Source organism: Benincasa hispida, chromosome 2, assembly GCF_027475165.1.
Source record: "Benincasa hispida cultivar pf3 chromosome 2, pf3_genome.v1.1, whole genome shotgun sequence".
NCBI classification, from domain to species: Eukaryota; Viridiplantae; Streptophyta; class Magnoliopsida; order Cucurbitales; family Cucurbitaceae; genus Benincasa; species Benincasa hispida.
Genome location: NC_143479.1, coordinates 64,708,550 through 64,724,573, shown reverse-complemented (window position 1 = coordinate 64,724,573; position 16,024 = coordinate 64,708,550). Strand labels below are relative to the sequence as shown.

General features: G+C 32.9%; 2 protein-coding genes across 5 annotated transcripts; one reads left to right on the top strand and one right to left on the bottom strand.

Annotated features, from left to right (window-relative positions):
- The first annotated feature begins 2,416 nt into the window (after positions 1-2,416).
- Positions 2,417-10,451, top strand: LOC120069816 (sodium/hydrogen exchanger 2-like). Of its 3 annotated transcripts, XM_039021633.2 has the most exons (16): positions 2,639-3,125; positions 3,217-3,261; positions 3,428-3,756; positions 3,860-3,978; positions 5,247-5,344; positions 5,726-5,785; positions 5,886-5,932; positions 6,033-6,227; positions 6,332-6,378; positions 7,561-7,627; positions 7,993-8,093; positions 8,175-8,276; positions 8,528-8,666; positions 8,746-8,808; positions 9,126-9,209; positions 9,660-10,451. In XM_039021633.2, the coding sequence occupies exons 3-16, from the start codon at positions 3,583-3,585 to the stop codon at positions 9,966-9,968; spliced, it is 1,605 nt and encodes a 534-aa protein (XP_038877561.1). In that variant the 5' UTR covers positions 2,639-3,125; positions 3,217-3,261; positions 3,428-3,582; the 3' UTR covers positions 9,969-10,451. The 3 variants fall into 3 exon arrangements, with proteins under 3 accessions (XP_090166910.1, XP_038877562.1, XP_038877561.1); XM_090310784.1 differs by having other exon boundaries at positions 2,417-3,261; XM_039021634.2 differs by lacking the exon at positions 3,217-3,261 and having other exon boundaries at positions 2,611-3,125.
- Positions 10,452-13,083: 2,632 nt separating this feature from the next.
- Positions 13,084-15,964, bottom strand: LOC120069815 (superoxide dismutase [Cu-Zn]). Of its 2 annotated transcripts, none has more exons than XM_039021632.2 (8): positions 15,900-15,964; positions 15,046-15,137; positions 14,865-14,966; positions 14,642-14,737; positions 14,356-14,387; positions 14,195-14,270; positions 13,465-13,518; positions 13,084-13,346 (listed from the first exon to the last, which is right to left on the bottom strand). In XM_039021632.2, exons 2-8 carry the CDS (start codon positions 15,119-15,121, stop codon positions 13,324-13,326), a joined length of 459 nt encoding a protein of 152 aa, XP_038877560.1. In that variant the 5' UTR covers positions 15,122-15,137; positions 15,900-15,964; the 3' UTR covers positions 13,084-13,323. The 2 variants fall into 2 exon arrangements, with proteins under 2 accessions (XP_038877560.1, XP_038877559.1); XM_039021631.2 differs by having other exon boundaries at positions 15,046-15,129.
- Between the last annotated feature and the right edge of the window lie 60 nt (positions 15,965-16,024).

Below are 16,024 nucleotides of genomic sequence, written 5' to 3'. Positions count from 1 at the left end.
ATCTAACAATTTTTCTTTTTAAATAAAAATTAAAAAAAATTCATCACAGATTTAACTGTAGATCACCCACTAACTTCTTGCCACGTGGTCTCTTTTTCCCCCCCCCCCCCCAAAAAAACTTTTTTAAGTTTGTTTTTATTCCTAAATTTTTTCACAAATCCAGTTTTTATCGCATTTGATTCAAACATTTTTAAATTATTTGTTTAGATCTCCATTCTCCAATCTAATAAAAATTTTAGGCCTTACTTTTTAAATTCATTATATTTTAAAATCCATTCTATCCTTACCTGATCTAGTAATAATTTAATAAGAGCAATTACTTGGATCCAATCGTCATTTATCTTAACAAGATAGATTTATAACTTAATAACTCGTGATTGGACACTTGGAATGGATTGGAAGCTTAAGATAGGTGCAACTCATATATATCCAAGTATTTTTCATATAATAATGATCGTGATTTGTAAGTACAAATTTATGGTATTAAATTTTTATCAAACGTATCGGTATTTTTCATATTTTCATAGGCACGACAATGACATGAAGCATGAATTGTCATTTTCATTATATTATAAAAAAATCATGAAACACACACAAAAAAAAAAAAGGAAAATTCTTATAAATAAAAATATCTGAAAAATATTTACACTTTATAGCGAAAAGTTACAAAATTGCTTTGTACTTTTAAACTTTTTGCTATAAAGTGTAAATATTTTAAATTTTTTTTTATATTTAAAAATGTCCCAAAAATAATTAGTAAAATGTAACTAATATAAATATTATAAAAATAACAAATATTTTAACTTGTTAAAAAAGTTTAGAATGTTTTTTAGAACATTAAAAAGCCTAGAATATTTATTTACTAATTTAAATATATTTTTAAAAATTATATCTTAACAAAATTTTTCAAAAATATCCTCGGACATCGATATTTTTTTTGATATTTTTATCTATATTTATGTAAAATTGAGGTTTTACATTTCTGTTGCCTTTTAAATCTCAATTATATCTATAAAATATAAATGTGGTGTAATATTTTTGTAAATTAAAGAATTGACTAATAACTAAGTTGTTTTTATTTCTTTATTACTAAAAAAATTAATGATTATTTTGTATTTCATAGATATTTATACCAAGATATTTTTTATATTTCATGAAAATGTATACTCTTAAAAGAAATACAAAATTTGTTAAAATGAGAAAAAGGAAACTTACATTGAAGATTCAAAGTAATAAGATTTTTTAAACTATAAGACAGAGTGGCGATTTGATAACCTTATTAAAATAAACAAAAATAAGGAAACAATTTATTTATTTATTATTTATTATTTAAGGGAGAAATATAAAAAAATGATGGAAGTTTATGGTTTATGGTACTTGGGAAGGGTTTTGCTACGGTAAAGCCGGACCTACAATAACAAACGCGTGGAAGTTAAAGAAAGTACGACTTTTGTGGGGCCTTTACATGTGTTGTGATCACATGTCTTGATTCAATCTACGTGGCCTTACTAAATATTTATCATCTATATATTTTTTTTATAAATTGCAAAAAAAAAAAAAAAAAAAAAAACGCTAAAATATGATATTAGTTACAATTAGATCCTTGAATTTATGGTAGAAATTGACTTTTAAACTTATACAAATGTTAAATTTAGACTTTCAAACTTACACAATGTGGAAATTATAACAATCATATAAGTTTGAGGGTTTAATTTTTATCATTTGGGGTTCTACAACGATTGTAAGTTTGAGGATCTGATTTTAATGTTTGTATAAGTTTGAGAGCTCATTTTTTATAATTGAAAGTTTGTCAATTTGTTCTATTTTTTTTTTTGGTTAAATTACAAATTTAGTTATGAACTTTGGGGTTCATATTCATTTGATATCTAAATTTTTAATAGTGTATATTGAGTCTCTTGACTTTTAATCTTGTGTCTTATAGATTCTTTTAACTTTTAATTTTATGTGTAATAGAATTTGAAAAATTCAATTTTTAAAAAAAAATTAATTAAGCTATTGAACATAAATTTAAATTTATACCTAATAGGACTCGAAAATGTAAAAGAAAAAATTGAAAATGTAGGACTATGTTTGTAATTTTAAAAGGTAAAGGATCAAATAATCACAACTTCAAAGTTTATGGACTAAACTTATAATTCAGGCAGAGAATTATTTTAAATCGAAAGAAAAAGAAAATTCAATATTTAATAAGCCATCAAATTTTAAAAAGTGTATTATAGGTTGTTCCACTATTAATTTAATAGATTATTAAATTTCTTACTTACAATACCATTTGGTATGACTTTAAAAGTTTAAAGATATTATAAATTCAAGAATTTATTAGAAGTTAAAAAGTCACATTATATGATGTGACGATCACAATATAACTAACCATTTAATAACGATTTTTATAAATACGAAAAAATTTATACGATTCTTTCGAAACGATAAAAAATAGTCAAAATAAATATAGCTCAACTAACATCAAATATGTATCATAACTTCGAGAGTAAAACCAATCTCTCCGAATAATTTCTTCGGAAGTCTCTGGTGGTTTTGATCAACGGTCAAGATTGGGGATGTGTATTGTGTGTGGTACATGTGAGACGTACTATAAAAAAACTCATATGTTCCGTTTATGTCCCTTCTCTCTCTCTCCCACTCTGTTCTTCTGCATCATACGCCTCTCTCTAGTTTCTCTCTCTAAATTCTGTTTTTGTGTTTGTTTTTGTTTTTTCTTTAATTTATTCTTCTCATTTTCTCTAATCTTTCCAGAATTTTCATACCCAAATGCCTTTTATCACTCTCTATTGATTCGATTTGAACACCAGTAGATTTTGGGCCACAATTTCACTTCCTTCTTTTCTAATTCGTTAGTTTCTAATCGTTCTGAATCCTTTTGAAGCTCTCGGGCTCTTGATTCTCTTCGAGACGCTTCGTCTTGATTGAATACAGGGGCTGTAAGCTTCCTGATTCCTCGTAATTCCAAGTGGGGATTGGTTTTTTTTTTTTGGTCTCTGTCTCTGAATTTACCCATTTGATTTCGCGGTCCGTTGAATCGACGAAGATTCCAGAGCTTTGTTTTCTGAATGTTGTGTTCGTCTATGTCGATTTCAACTGCGTAGGTGGGTATTTGATTGTGTTTTTCTGTTTACTCATGTCATGCATGAGAGTTTTGGTGTGTTCTTATTCGCTTTCTCGTTGCCGAGATAACAGAGCAAAGGGGAGTAATAAAGGAAATTTGGCTTGAATCGTTGAATGGTATGCAGTTGCAAGGAAATTTGGTTTCTGTGTTGGTTAATTTATATTTGGGGTCGTGTTATTTATCTATGCTTAATATTCAATGGATCAATGAATGTCTCGGTAGGATTAAATGTTCTTTTGATCCAATCTAAACAGTGTGTTTTTAAATGGTATTATAATGCAGGGATTTCGTTGTTAATGAGAATGAATAGTTGTTGAGATGGACAGTTCGGAGACCTAGATTCTGTAAATTCTGTGCTATAAAGGAAGTGGGAATATTTTCGTTTTGGGATTCTTTTTGTGGGACAAACCGATTCTTTCATCCAAGAGGCTGATAAAATGACACCCATTTTGAGTTTTGTTGTGTCCAAATGGCAAGCGTTGTCCACTTCTGATCATGCCTCTGTCGTTTCCATTAACTTGTTTGTGGCACTTCTCTGTGCTTGTATTGTGATTGGTCATCTTCTTGAAGAGACCCGGTGGATGAATGAGTCCATCACTGCACTCTTGATTGTGAGTTTGTTATTCTCATCATTTGTCTTTTGATCATAAAATATTAACTTTGTTATCATGGATCTCGATGATGTTAATTGCTGTTTTACTCTTTTTGTTTCAGGGCCTGTTTACTGGTGTCATCATTTTACTAGTCAGTGGTGGGAAAAGTTCGCATCTATTGCTCTTTAGCGAAGACACGTTCTTCATTTATCTTCTGCCACCGATTATATTCAACGCTGGGTAAAGTTTCTGCATCATAGGATTCATAATGTGTGGAGCAAATTTGTACTAGTGGTCCTTTCATTAGTAATGGGTGACTTGTTTTTCTTTATGCATTATTGTTGACCACAAGTATATGTGTTTTGAACTTGTTGCTATGTGCTGGTTTATTTAGAAAAGATTCAGATTGTAAACTAAACTTGTTTTCATTTGTGCTGTGCATGGTAACCTTAAATTCTGATCCAATATGTTGTTCTAGAAGTTTAGGCAAACATATTTCATTGAGGTTGATTTACATTTTAGCCAATTTATTGTTGTTCATGATCTTTTTACGCTAACAAATTGTAGTAACGCTAATGATTCGAACCACCTTTGGCTTTTGTTCCTCGATCTTCAATTCTGCATTTTATTGAATTGAAAATGATTCCTTCTGAAAGCTTTTGTAGGACCTGATGGAGTTATTATCTTGTATTTTAATTGATTGTGATTTAACCAGATAGAGATACTTCCATATGGTGTCTTTGTACTCTACTGCTTTATTATTCCCTTGTAGCTATTCTCTGTACTATTCTTGTATCTTTTTGGTTTAATTGGTTCTCTTTTTTATTGGACAACTAAATGTTGTAGACCCATTGTGTATGCATATAAATGTTTATATTTTGTAAACAGTTGGTTATATCATTTCTGGAAGGGGAGTCTTTACTGTTTATTGTGGTATAAGAATTATATGGATTGTGGAAGAAGTCATGACGAACTGCCTTGCTGCAGTCAGCAACTATAATATTGACTACTCTATGTATGTATAATTTATTAATGAGTGGTGTTTACTTGCAAAGAAAAGTTTGGAGTTTCTTCATTATCATCTTTGATAAAGTCTATTTTTTCCTGTAAACAACAATCTTAAGTGCTTTGGATTTGTGGGAAATCACAATAAACTTTGTAATCCAGCTACTTTTATTTAACAAAGAGGGGTTTGAAAGAGTGATATTGTAGTTAATTGTAGGTTATAATAGTTGGAAACACCAACTATTATAATTCGAGCTCCAAACATGGAGTGAAGTATAATAGCCAACTCCATCCACTTGAAGTTGAGGGCTCGAACATCCCATAGGTGTATTGAGGGCAAAATTCCATGTCTTTATTGTGATTTAATTGTTTTTTCCCCCTAGTAGTCTCCTTTTGTAAAAATTATTATCTAGCAATGACGTTCTGAATAAAGGCTACTTTTATCATTTCATACTACTCTATCCTCGTGATTTCTGTTGGCTGATCTCCTCCTTCTGCATCAGGTTTCAAGTGAAAAAGAAGCAGTTCTTTGTTAACTTTATAACAATTATGCTGTTTGGCGCAATTGGAACATTAGTCTCTTGTTTCATCATCTCGTTAGGTATAGCTTCAGACTATATTTCTGTTTCTGATCTTATGAATGCTGAAACATTCTTCTCATATTATTCATTCATTGCCCCTCTGTTACCTTATGGTCTATGGGTATATCTTGATCCCTCTGTTTTAACATCCAATCTGTTAGTGTTTTAGTTATAATTACTTTCTGCAATGTTTTGAATCTTATGTATAACTGAGCGATACCTCGACTTTACCCTTCCCCTTGTGTGTGTGTCAATCACTTATGTATATCTTGACCCCTTCTTCTTCTTCTTCTTCTTCTTCTTCTTCTTCTTCTTCTTCTTCTTCTTCTTAGTTATCTTGTAGTTTTTGAGTTATCATTATTTGATCTTTCGTTGCATGTCAATTGTGGTGCCTGATTCAGGAGCTTTTCAGTTCTTTAAGAAAATGGATGTTGGATCACTGGATATTGCTGATATTTTAGGTACATCCTTATGTTTTACCCATCTCCTTTTCTATCTTAAGACTAATGTCTTAATTGATCTTTTCTCTTTTAAGACTAATGTCTTAATATTCTACTGCAGCAATTGGAGCTATATTTGCCGCAACAGATTCTGTTTGCACATTGCAGGTGCGAGATGTAGCAATGATATACTTTAAATATACTTTATTAATTTATATTGTAGTCTACCTGGGCAGCTAAAGGAACTTTAATACATTTGCTGGTGCAGATATTAAACCAGGATGAAACCCCTCTACTTTACAGTCTAGTATTTGGGGAGGGTGTAGTGAATGATGCCACGTCTGTGGTACTTTTCAATGCAATTCAGAGCTTAGATATCAGTAACGTTGATGCAAGAGTTGCTTTACATTTTATTGGGAGCTTCTTTTATTTATTTTCAACGAGCACTTTACTCGGAGTATTTGTGAGTCCTCTCCCTATTCATCAATCTCTCTTTACCATCATGTGTGGGTGCAAGTAAACTGTTTGTTGTAATATTAATATTGAATCACACATGTTCCATTACAGGTTGGCCTGCTGAGTGCTTATGTGATCAAAAAGTTATATTTTGGCAGGTATATATCTTTGCAACTAAAGTTTTTAAAATTATTCTTCATTTAGATCCTTCTCTTGGTGTATTCTTAATGCATTATTAGGTGACCAACGAGTAGCTGGTGGCAGTGTGTCACAAGGCTGTTTAACCTCGTGACACAGTGCAATCATTATTCATCGTGCTTTCATAATTCCTAGTAATGAAGGATCCATTTTGTTATCATTAGTTACAAGAATATTGACGATTAATGATGTTTCCATGGGTTTAAATCTGTTATTAATGGTTAATTTTGTATGATAACTCTCATTTTGAGCTCTGAAAGGATACACCCAGGGGGTGGAGATGGGATTGGATGGAACCCTAATAGTAGTTAATCTATGCTGACAAAAGATATCCATTCACGAAACTAAAGATTATTCATAGTTGGTCACATTTGTAGATGTCCTTTCCTTTCAGGTATACTGATGTGAATGTAATCTGGGGAAATATATTTGCAATTTTTTCCAGCTATTTAGGACATGTTTAATTGTATAATATGCCACACGGTTAGGTGATTGTCTACTGCAATTAGTTGAATTCCTCATAAACATGTCTAAATATCCAAGATTATGAGAGAGGGAAAAAAAAAACTTCTTCAAAGTTGATAGTTACAAAGGTGATAGTCGCACAGTTAACTTTATTGTTAACTAGAAAGTTTCATTGTTAAAACTTACTAAGCTGACAGACGGGGATAGCATGCTGAACTAAAATTGTTGCCCAAAGATTAAAATGTGTAGTTGTAAATTGGTATAGCAGGTAATAAAATTTATAGTTATCTTCAATATCATGGGCAAGGTAAAGAGAGATTATACAAATTTATTGAGTAGACTAATGAGTATGGACGTGTTCTAATGAGCTGGTTTTTATAACAGGTTTTGATTAATTGAAACCCTTCATCTAGTAGTGGCATGCACACAGATAAATCTTATGCTGATTAAACATTATATTGACATTGTTTCTGTTAACTCTTGCTATTATTCAACTTATTATACCCAAATAAGAAAAAGAAAGAAACCTGGGCAAAAATTTAGTTTGCTGATTTCCCCCCATCTGTAGATACATCTTTCTGTTTCTTTTTGGCACACGTGTTTAATTGCATCTCGTTTCACAAGGATTCTGATGGAATGAAGTAACTTTTATTATTTAATTTACTGATAAAATTCAGGCACTCGACAGATCGAGAGGTTGCTCTTATGATACTCATGGCATATCTTTCATATATGCTGGCTGAAGTAAGTATTTTGTATTACTAGATCAAACTCTACTTGCTTACTAACTGAGGAAGAATTTGCAAATTGATAAAACCCGGCGGGCGAAATTTCCATCTCCAAGGAAAACCACTCTGATCCCCTATCAAAAAAATGTCCAATTCTCCTTTGGGAGCTTCGACTCTCACATAAAGTTCTTGTTTCGCCAATTCAAAAGTTGGCGAGGGTTTTTTACTAATGAATTGATAGTCAAAGTCATTCCATTCCAGAGACCTTTCTCAATCAAAAGATCGTATTTCTAAACTTTCATAAGGTCCTCCTGAAATTCCTTCCATTGTATACATTGCCAATGACCATCTTTGCTTTTACTTGGTGGATATCCTGTGCAGTTATTAGATTTGAGTGGCATTCTCACAGTGTTCTTTTGTGGAATTGTTATGTCACATTATACCTGGCATAACGTGACTGAGAGCTCAAGAGTTACCACCAAGTATGTAATTCTTCAACTTTTTGTAATTCTCTCCAAGTGCAACTTGTTAGCTAATGCATTTTTTTTTTAATCTCCTAACAGGCATGCTTTTGCTACCTTATCCTTCATTTCTGAGACGTTTATCTTCGTTTATGTCGGCATGGATGCATTGGACATTGAGAAGTGGAGCTTTGTTAGTGATAGGTATAGCAAGTTTTTTTTTTTTTTTTTTTTTTTTATAATTCATTTTCTTAGTTCAACCACACGTAGGTTAGGATATTTGAGCTATAACCTCTTGGTTGATGGCATAGCCTTAACCAATTGAGCTATGATCAGGTTAGTGGATGATAAGTTAGTTAACTGAATTTATCACGTACGCAATATCCTGTGCTTGTCTTTTTATTAACCATTTCAGACTGTGCCGTCTTTTACCGTCTTCTTATCGGATATTGCAGTCCGGGGACATCAGTCGCTGTGAGCGCAATATTACTGGGCCTAGTTATGGTTGGAAGAGCTGCTTTTGTTTTTCCATTATCATTTTTATCAAACTTAGCTAAAAAATCGTCAGGCGAGAAAATTACCTTCAGGGAACAAGTACGGCATTCTTTAGAACTTGGTTTTACTTGTGCGATTCAGTTCCTGCTTTTAAACCACCAACTTCTTGCTTTTGTAGGTTATCATCTGGTGGGCTGGTCTCATGAGAGGAGCTGTCTCTATTGCTCTAGCTTATCATCAGGTAGTTTGTGGGCAACAATAAACTCGCATATTGTATTGTGTTCCAATAATCCAATTTACTGTTATGAAGATGCAATTCCATGATATGGATATTTACATTCTTGTAACCACGATGTTTGAGTTTCGAAAAGTCGAAAGAGTAAAAAAAGTTCTTGAAACTTCCCATCTGATTTCGATTTTTTTTTAACATAACAGTACTTTTCGATCCAGCACGTAAATCATTGTTAACTTACAAGTACTTTTATCAAAAGCCATCCCCAACATACTATTATTAAATCCATTACTGATGATCATTCAATGTCTCTTATGAAAATGCAGTTCACCAGAGCTGGGCACACTCAACTACGAGGGAATGCAATGATGATCACTAGTACCATAACCGTTGTCCTCTTCAGCACGATGGTATGGCACAATTCCTCTTCCCTTTTAATCCCCGGTTAAGTCCTAGTAATTAACTTGTTTTGTGTTAGATGATATTGTTTTGTGTTAGATGATATAATATTAAATTTACCTTCATCCATTAACAAACTTTTAGGTCAATCGGTGATTTTTACATGGTTCAAGTCTTGTGTTCAAATGCTTACAATGTAACCCCATTTAATATTGTTTTCCACTTGTTGGATCTTGTACCTATTTCAAGCCTCACAAGTGAGAGGAGTGTTAAATGATATTAATTTACTTTCACCCATTATTTAAGCTTTTAGGTCCATCGGTGGTGGTTTTAACATTTTTCAATGGTATTTTTCTTGATTTCTGTGTTTTATATGATCCTTGAGCCTAAAAGATCAGTGGCGTTTTCCATGTTATATGGTGTGTTGATTTTTTCTTGTATATGGCGATGATTGTCAACAGGTGTTTGGATTATTGACCAAGCCTCTTATTAACTGTTTGATACCTCACCCAAAGCACACCACCAGCATGATATCGGACCCTGCCACTCCAAAATCATTGTCGGTTCCACTACTTGGAAGCGCACAGGAGTCTGAGCTGGATCTTGCCATTAATCGTCCAAGCAGTATACGTGCACTCCTTGCAACTCCTACGCACACTGTTCATCGCTACTGGCGAAAATTCGATGATGCCTTCATGCGTCCAATGTTCGGGGGCCGGGGTTTTGTTCCCTTTGTTCCAGGATCGCCAACCGAAAGGGGTGGACACTGAGAACAAACCCCCCTCGGGATGCTCCAAACAATGTAAGATATGTAAATCAAGATGGATAAAAATTACTTCGCTGTGTCAAGTTTTCGAGGAGCAGATAAGAGTAGGCAGGGTGTGAGTTTCGCATGTTTGCTGGGAGTGGCGAGGAGCGGAGCAGTCGAGAATGTGTTGATTCTCTCTTGCCTTCTGTTTGCTGCCCTCTTATTTTTGGTACAAATCATTATGGTTTGTTTTTTGTTTTTGGTTGAGTTTTTTTCTGGTAATGAAAACATAGTGCAGGACAGTATGGAAGTGGGTTAAATTTTTGTAATTCTCATTCTTTTTTAGAAAAGAAAAATGTGTGAAGTTGGTTATGGAGTTGCCCTTCGTAGCCCTCTTCTGACTTTTTTTCTTTTTAGGGTTTAATTATGTATTGATTGTATATGATTTGAATCTCCATCATCTATTTCTTTTCCCTATTATGAAATGTTTGTTTGTTTGATATTATTATTCAGAAACTTAAAAATCCATGTGGATTTTCTAATACCCCTCGGAATCTCTATACTCGAGTAATTTTTAGAGATAGCCAAAGGTTGCCAAAATTGAAAATTTTGCATAAATAAAAATTTCAAAAAAATAAATAAATTAGCAAATAAATATTTTATCATTTTTAAATATGGTAATATGTCTATTATTTATATTTGATAGCGCTTTTTTTAGCCAGTTGTTATAATATGGTATATCACGGTGCTATCTCAACAGGAATCAATATTGAGATCAAATAAAAAATCTTTCAAGAGCGTCACATTGATCAATATAAGATTTATAAGATTTGTAGTATAGGAACTTTTAAGATTTTATTGTGTTGATTTTTTTTACTTGTCTTGGAAGGTTTTTTTTTTTCTCTTTTCTTCAGATTTTAGGATTTCTTTTTACAAAAGTTAAATGTGACTTTTTTGTTTTTTTAAAAAAATTAAAATAAGAAAAGCCAGTGTAAAGGACTAGAAACCAAATTGGAGACTGAAAAAATAAAAGAGAATAAACCATATGAAAAAAATTTATCATACAATATGAGAACAATTGACAAAAACTCTCACTTCTTTCCATTCTTATTCAATCTCAATTGTCATTTTGACCAAGATTTCACCAAGAAAATTCAAAGAGCTAGCGATCCAAATGTGCTATTAAAATAAGTTAAGTTTTTATTTTAGTATCGATATCGATCTTGACCGAGATATACCGAAGAAACATAAATCTACCTGACTTGCATAAAGCCTGTGATTTTGTTTTTAAAAAAAGTAAGTCTATATATATATATATAGTCTTAGTTGTGGATGGTTGTTTTGAGACAAGTTGTGAATGGCTTTTATTTTTAGTAACAATCACAAAAAAGCAAGATAACTTGAGAACCAAAATGATAAAAAAGAACAGTTCAATTAACCATGAAAGCATTCTTTAAGTCGAATCACCCACAAAATCAATGTCTACTAGCACGAGAAGACGAGGAATCTATGAATGCCTCTATATTGTTAGAGGTTGCATATGGAACCAACAAACAACTGAATTTCATGTATGATTTATTTTGAGGGGTACAAAGATAATAACTGACTTTTTTTTCTAATGTAACCTATATAGATCTCAAGTTTATATATTATTTTTAAGGTAATCGTTTTTAAATAACAATCTAGAAATATTTTTAAATATGACAAAATGTCAATCTATTTGAAAACATTCTACTACATTTGTAAATAAATTAATTCATTTTTTTATATTTGAAAACATTCCTCATCTTTAAGTTTAAATAGTAAATGTTTCTAAAAGTTGAATATGTTTTAAATGGGAAAACGACATCAGACCATTATTTAGATTGTCAGGAAAAACCCATTATTTAGATGTTACAAAAAGAAAATAATACGAACGAGCTGAGATAGAACGTTCATTCCGAAGAAAACTGTGAAACCCGAACAAAAGAATTGGAGTCTCCATTTGGATGATGCTTTATGTGCATATCAAACAACCTACAAAACCTCTATAGTGATGTCTCAATACAGGTTGATCTTTTGGAAGGCATGACCATCTACCCGCAAAGATCCCTTTTGTTGTCGCTAATGATTTTCCCTATAGTGCAATTTAGATCAGGAGCTTGAAAGTCTAACAAAGTGGTCAAAACAATTGGACATCGATTTAAACTTTTTAACAATGGTGACATCGAGTCTCCCTACGTGGATGGTTGAGATTGTTGTTAGACCCGAGCAACTAACGTTATAAATTTGCACTTAAAAGATAATCAACTTTTAATGCTTTCTTTTCATTTTCACTCTTTTTTTTTTTTTGGTAGCTTAGTCTTTTTTCCCCCTTCTTGTAGGTACCTTGAGAGAATGAAATGAGGAAACAGTGGGGCAGTAGACGAAGAAAATACTTTCGAGTAACCCAAAAGAGTTTCTATCTACACCATTTTCACAAACCAAGCTTTCAAGGTCAAGTCCATTCATATGATAAAGAGTAAACCCTAAATTCCGATGGGCACACAAAAATATTCCTCCCATCTACGTTGACCTAGACGATAAGGCCATTAAAATTCCTCCTTATCTACGTTATTCTCCTTTCTTAACCCTTTTGTACTAGTCAGCCTCTTTTTTCAACCATTTGGCCTTTTTGTAGAGATCTCATCTCTTTTTTGTATCACTTTTCTCCATTAATATATTCCTTCAAATTCCTATCAAATAAAATCAAACAAATCATCCCTATTATTCTATTCGAAGGAAGAAAAGTGAAATGGTGGATTCCATCTAAAAAAAGAAACAAATATGGAATCCGCTTCTTCATGATAAATACATTGACCATCTCGGTCCAAGCATCTTAGACAGACGGTCAAATTTCGAGAAGAATGGTAATCAGCCTGGTTTGTAAATTCATGAAGTAGATCAATAGGCAGGGTAGATTATTCTGGAGTATTTTAAATAGTCCTAGTTAAATCAAGGTCTCTCCTAGCAATCAGACAGGATGAAGAATTTGTGGTTTTGGTGGGAAGTGCTCAGTTGAATCATATACTACAAGGGACTGGAAATGAATACGCTGCTTTTACATTATTGGGTCAACTAGTAGGTTTCCTCTTTGGTTGCTTGAAGCAGCTGAAAGATTTTTCCTTGTTACCTGTGAAAGCTTCCTAGTTTTTATTTTTTATGGTTACGATTCAGAAATAGAAAAAACTAAAAAGTCCAGAAATATAATAAGAAAACAGTAGACACGAACAGATAAGTAAAAGATCTAATCATCGTAAACAAAACGATCCAGTGCTGTGTTTTTATTCATGCACAAGAGTTTAGGACTCTTCCTGGAAGCACTAGAGAGCACTGCTTTGATACAACGGCAACAAATTTCAACCTTGCAGACCAATAATGCCTGAAAACAAAATGACGAAACAAATGAGGTTAAGAAATATGGGAAGGGAAGATAATTTTAAAAGGGCAAGGCCGGATGGAAGATGAAGCAAAATTTTTCTGGGTTTGGATTTTCGTACCACAGGCTACTCTGGCACCAGCATTTCCTGTAGTTAAGCTGAGTTCATGTCCACCTGTGTATCAAAAATGACCAAACTGATAAGAATATGCATAAAAAGGTACAATTTCAGAATGCTTTAGGGTACTTTTAGCAAATAAATAAATAATAAATACTTTAGTAAAATGTGTTTAATAACAATAACAAATACTTTACCATCTTAAAAGCATATTTGAATGCTTCTGAATGAATCAATCACTCTACAAATTTTTTTTTCACAAGTACTTATAGATGTTCTTAACTTTTTTCTAAAGCACCTAGTATGACTTCCAAACATGAAAATTGTGAGTGAAAAAAGTACCCAAACTTAAACTTCCCACTACTTAATATATTAGCTTAAGCTCTATAGACTTCAATGATAGTTGAACATGGTTGTTGAGCATGAAGTCTTAAATTTGAACCCTACCATGTTATTTCCCCTTTTAAATATTGATAATCACTCAAATTTCCAAACCCAACAGCAGTTCATATTACCCCTCTACAAGCATGTTCATGAACTCCACAGATGTAAAATAAACAAAACAATGGCGATTCTCACTACAAAATATTCCAAAAACAAACACTTCCCTATGGTAAAGCCTTGCTAAATGATAATAATCTTCTTTTGGGTTCAAATATGGCAGATATAGCCGAGATATACCATTAAGAAACGTTCAAAGAACTATCAAACAACAAACGGTTAGAGAAATTACCCTTGCCAAGATCATCAGGGTCACCATGAACCACAACAGCCCTTCCAATAATGGAGTCGTGTCCACAGAGAGGAATCTGCATATAAGATCTAAAGCTTAGAAAAAGGAGGAAAACCCTCACTATTGGCTGCCCTAACAAAATTAATTAAATAGGGGCAAACCTGTTTGTCGGTAATGGTGAAGCTAGCTTTGCCTGCACGAAATATTCAAAGTATTAGCATTCAACAACTAAATCAATTGAACAAGGTTTGAATAAGGTATGAGATCCAACATCAAATTAGGTACATATAAAGGAAACTCTAAAACATGACACAAGAGCATACTCTTAAGTCTTACAAATATAGCCTAAGCCATTATAATGTAAAAGTTGTAAGGAAAAAAGGAATGGAACATAACACAGCAAGAATTAAACTTATTCTATGCATTATGAAAGAATGTGAAACATACCATCTTCACCAACGATAATGTTCCCTAAATCACCAGCATGGCGGTTCTCGTCCTCAGGAGCACCATGCTGTTTTCCAGCAGGGTTGAAATGTGGCCCTGTAAATATATTGAGAAATTTTAATGTTGAGATAAATGAAGGCATCTATATTCAATCGTTCAACAAACATCTAAATTTCTTCAAAATAGAGAGGTCACATAAAAGATCTTAAATGTCAAACAATACCAGTGGACATGCAGCCGTTGGTTGTGTCACCTAAAGCGTGAACATGGAATCCATGAAGCCCGGGCTTGAGACCAGAAACATTGCCCGTCACAGTGGTTGAACCTGAAAATTCTTTGGACTAAGTACGAGACAGAGAAGATATGAACATAAGCCGTGCAGATGAAACCATTCACCAGATTACCATCTCCTTCTTGGGAAAAAAAGATAGTTCCACTAACACCCTCGCTACTTCCAAGAACAGCCACAGCCTTCACCATCTTGTGATCTACCACACTTTAACATAATTAGATTAAAACTAACAAAAATATGAGATCAACGAAAGAAATGAGTGAATTAAGAATATGACATCACCAGATTACGATCTCCTTCTTGCAAAATATCATTTTGACAATTCATAACTTCAACTCATGTACAGAAATGACCCAAATAATTTTGTGAGGGTATATTTTTGGCAAGAAACCCCACTTTCATTAAAAGATATGAAAAAACATACAAGGGAACACAAGAGGCTAACAAAAGAAAGGTGTCTCGCCCTAATTACAGAAAAGCACTCCAATGCAAAACAAAAAAAAAAAAAAAAAAAAAAAAAAAAAAAAAAACCCGAAAAAAACAGAAAAACAAGACCAAGCTCAAAATTTTACAAGGTGGGTATGAAATTAGGACGATTATGATGAATACCCACAAGTTTTAAACCATCTCAAATCAGATGAAGTATCAGTCTAGAGTTCCACAACAGTCAACAATATTGAATAATAGACAAAAAACAGCTAACACACCGTCTTGATGCGCATTAAACAGTACAAAATCCCACTAATACAAGCGCCTAAATCACATCATTTCAACATTTGAGATGAAACTACACATCATCGGGAAGCAGATAACCAATAAAAAAAAAAAAAACTGCATATGGGTAAAATTCGGAAGAATTTCGAGGAAGATATCATTACAAGAACTAATACAGCAAAACCCAGATCAGATTGAAGAAAATTGATGGATCTGATAGACAAGAAATGATGGGAAAGAGAGAGAACTGACCTCAGAACACCCCTTGGACGGCTGAAAGAGAAGGCAGGTGAGATTGAATGGATCGAAGAATCTACAAATCCAAAAATTCTAGGGCTCTTGCAGTTTATATAGAGGACTTGTGGTAGTTCAGTCAA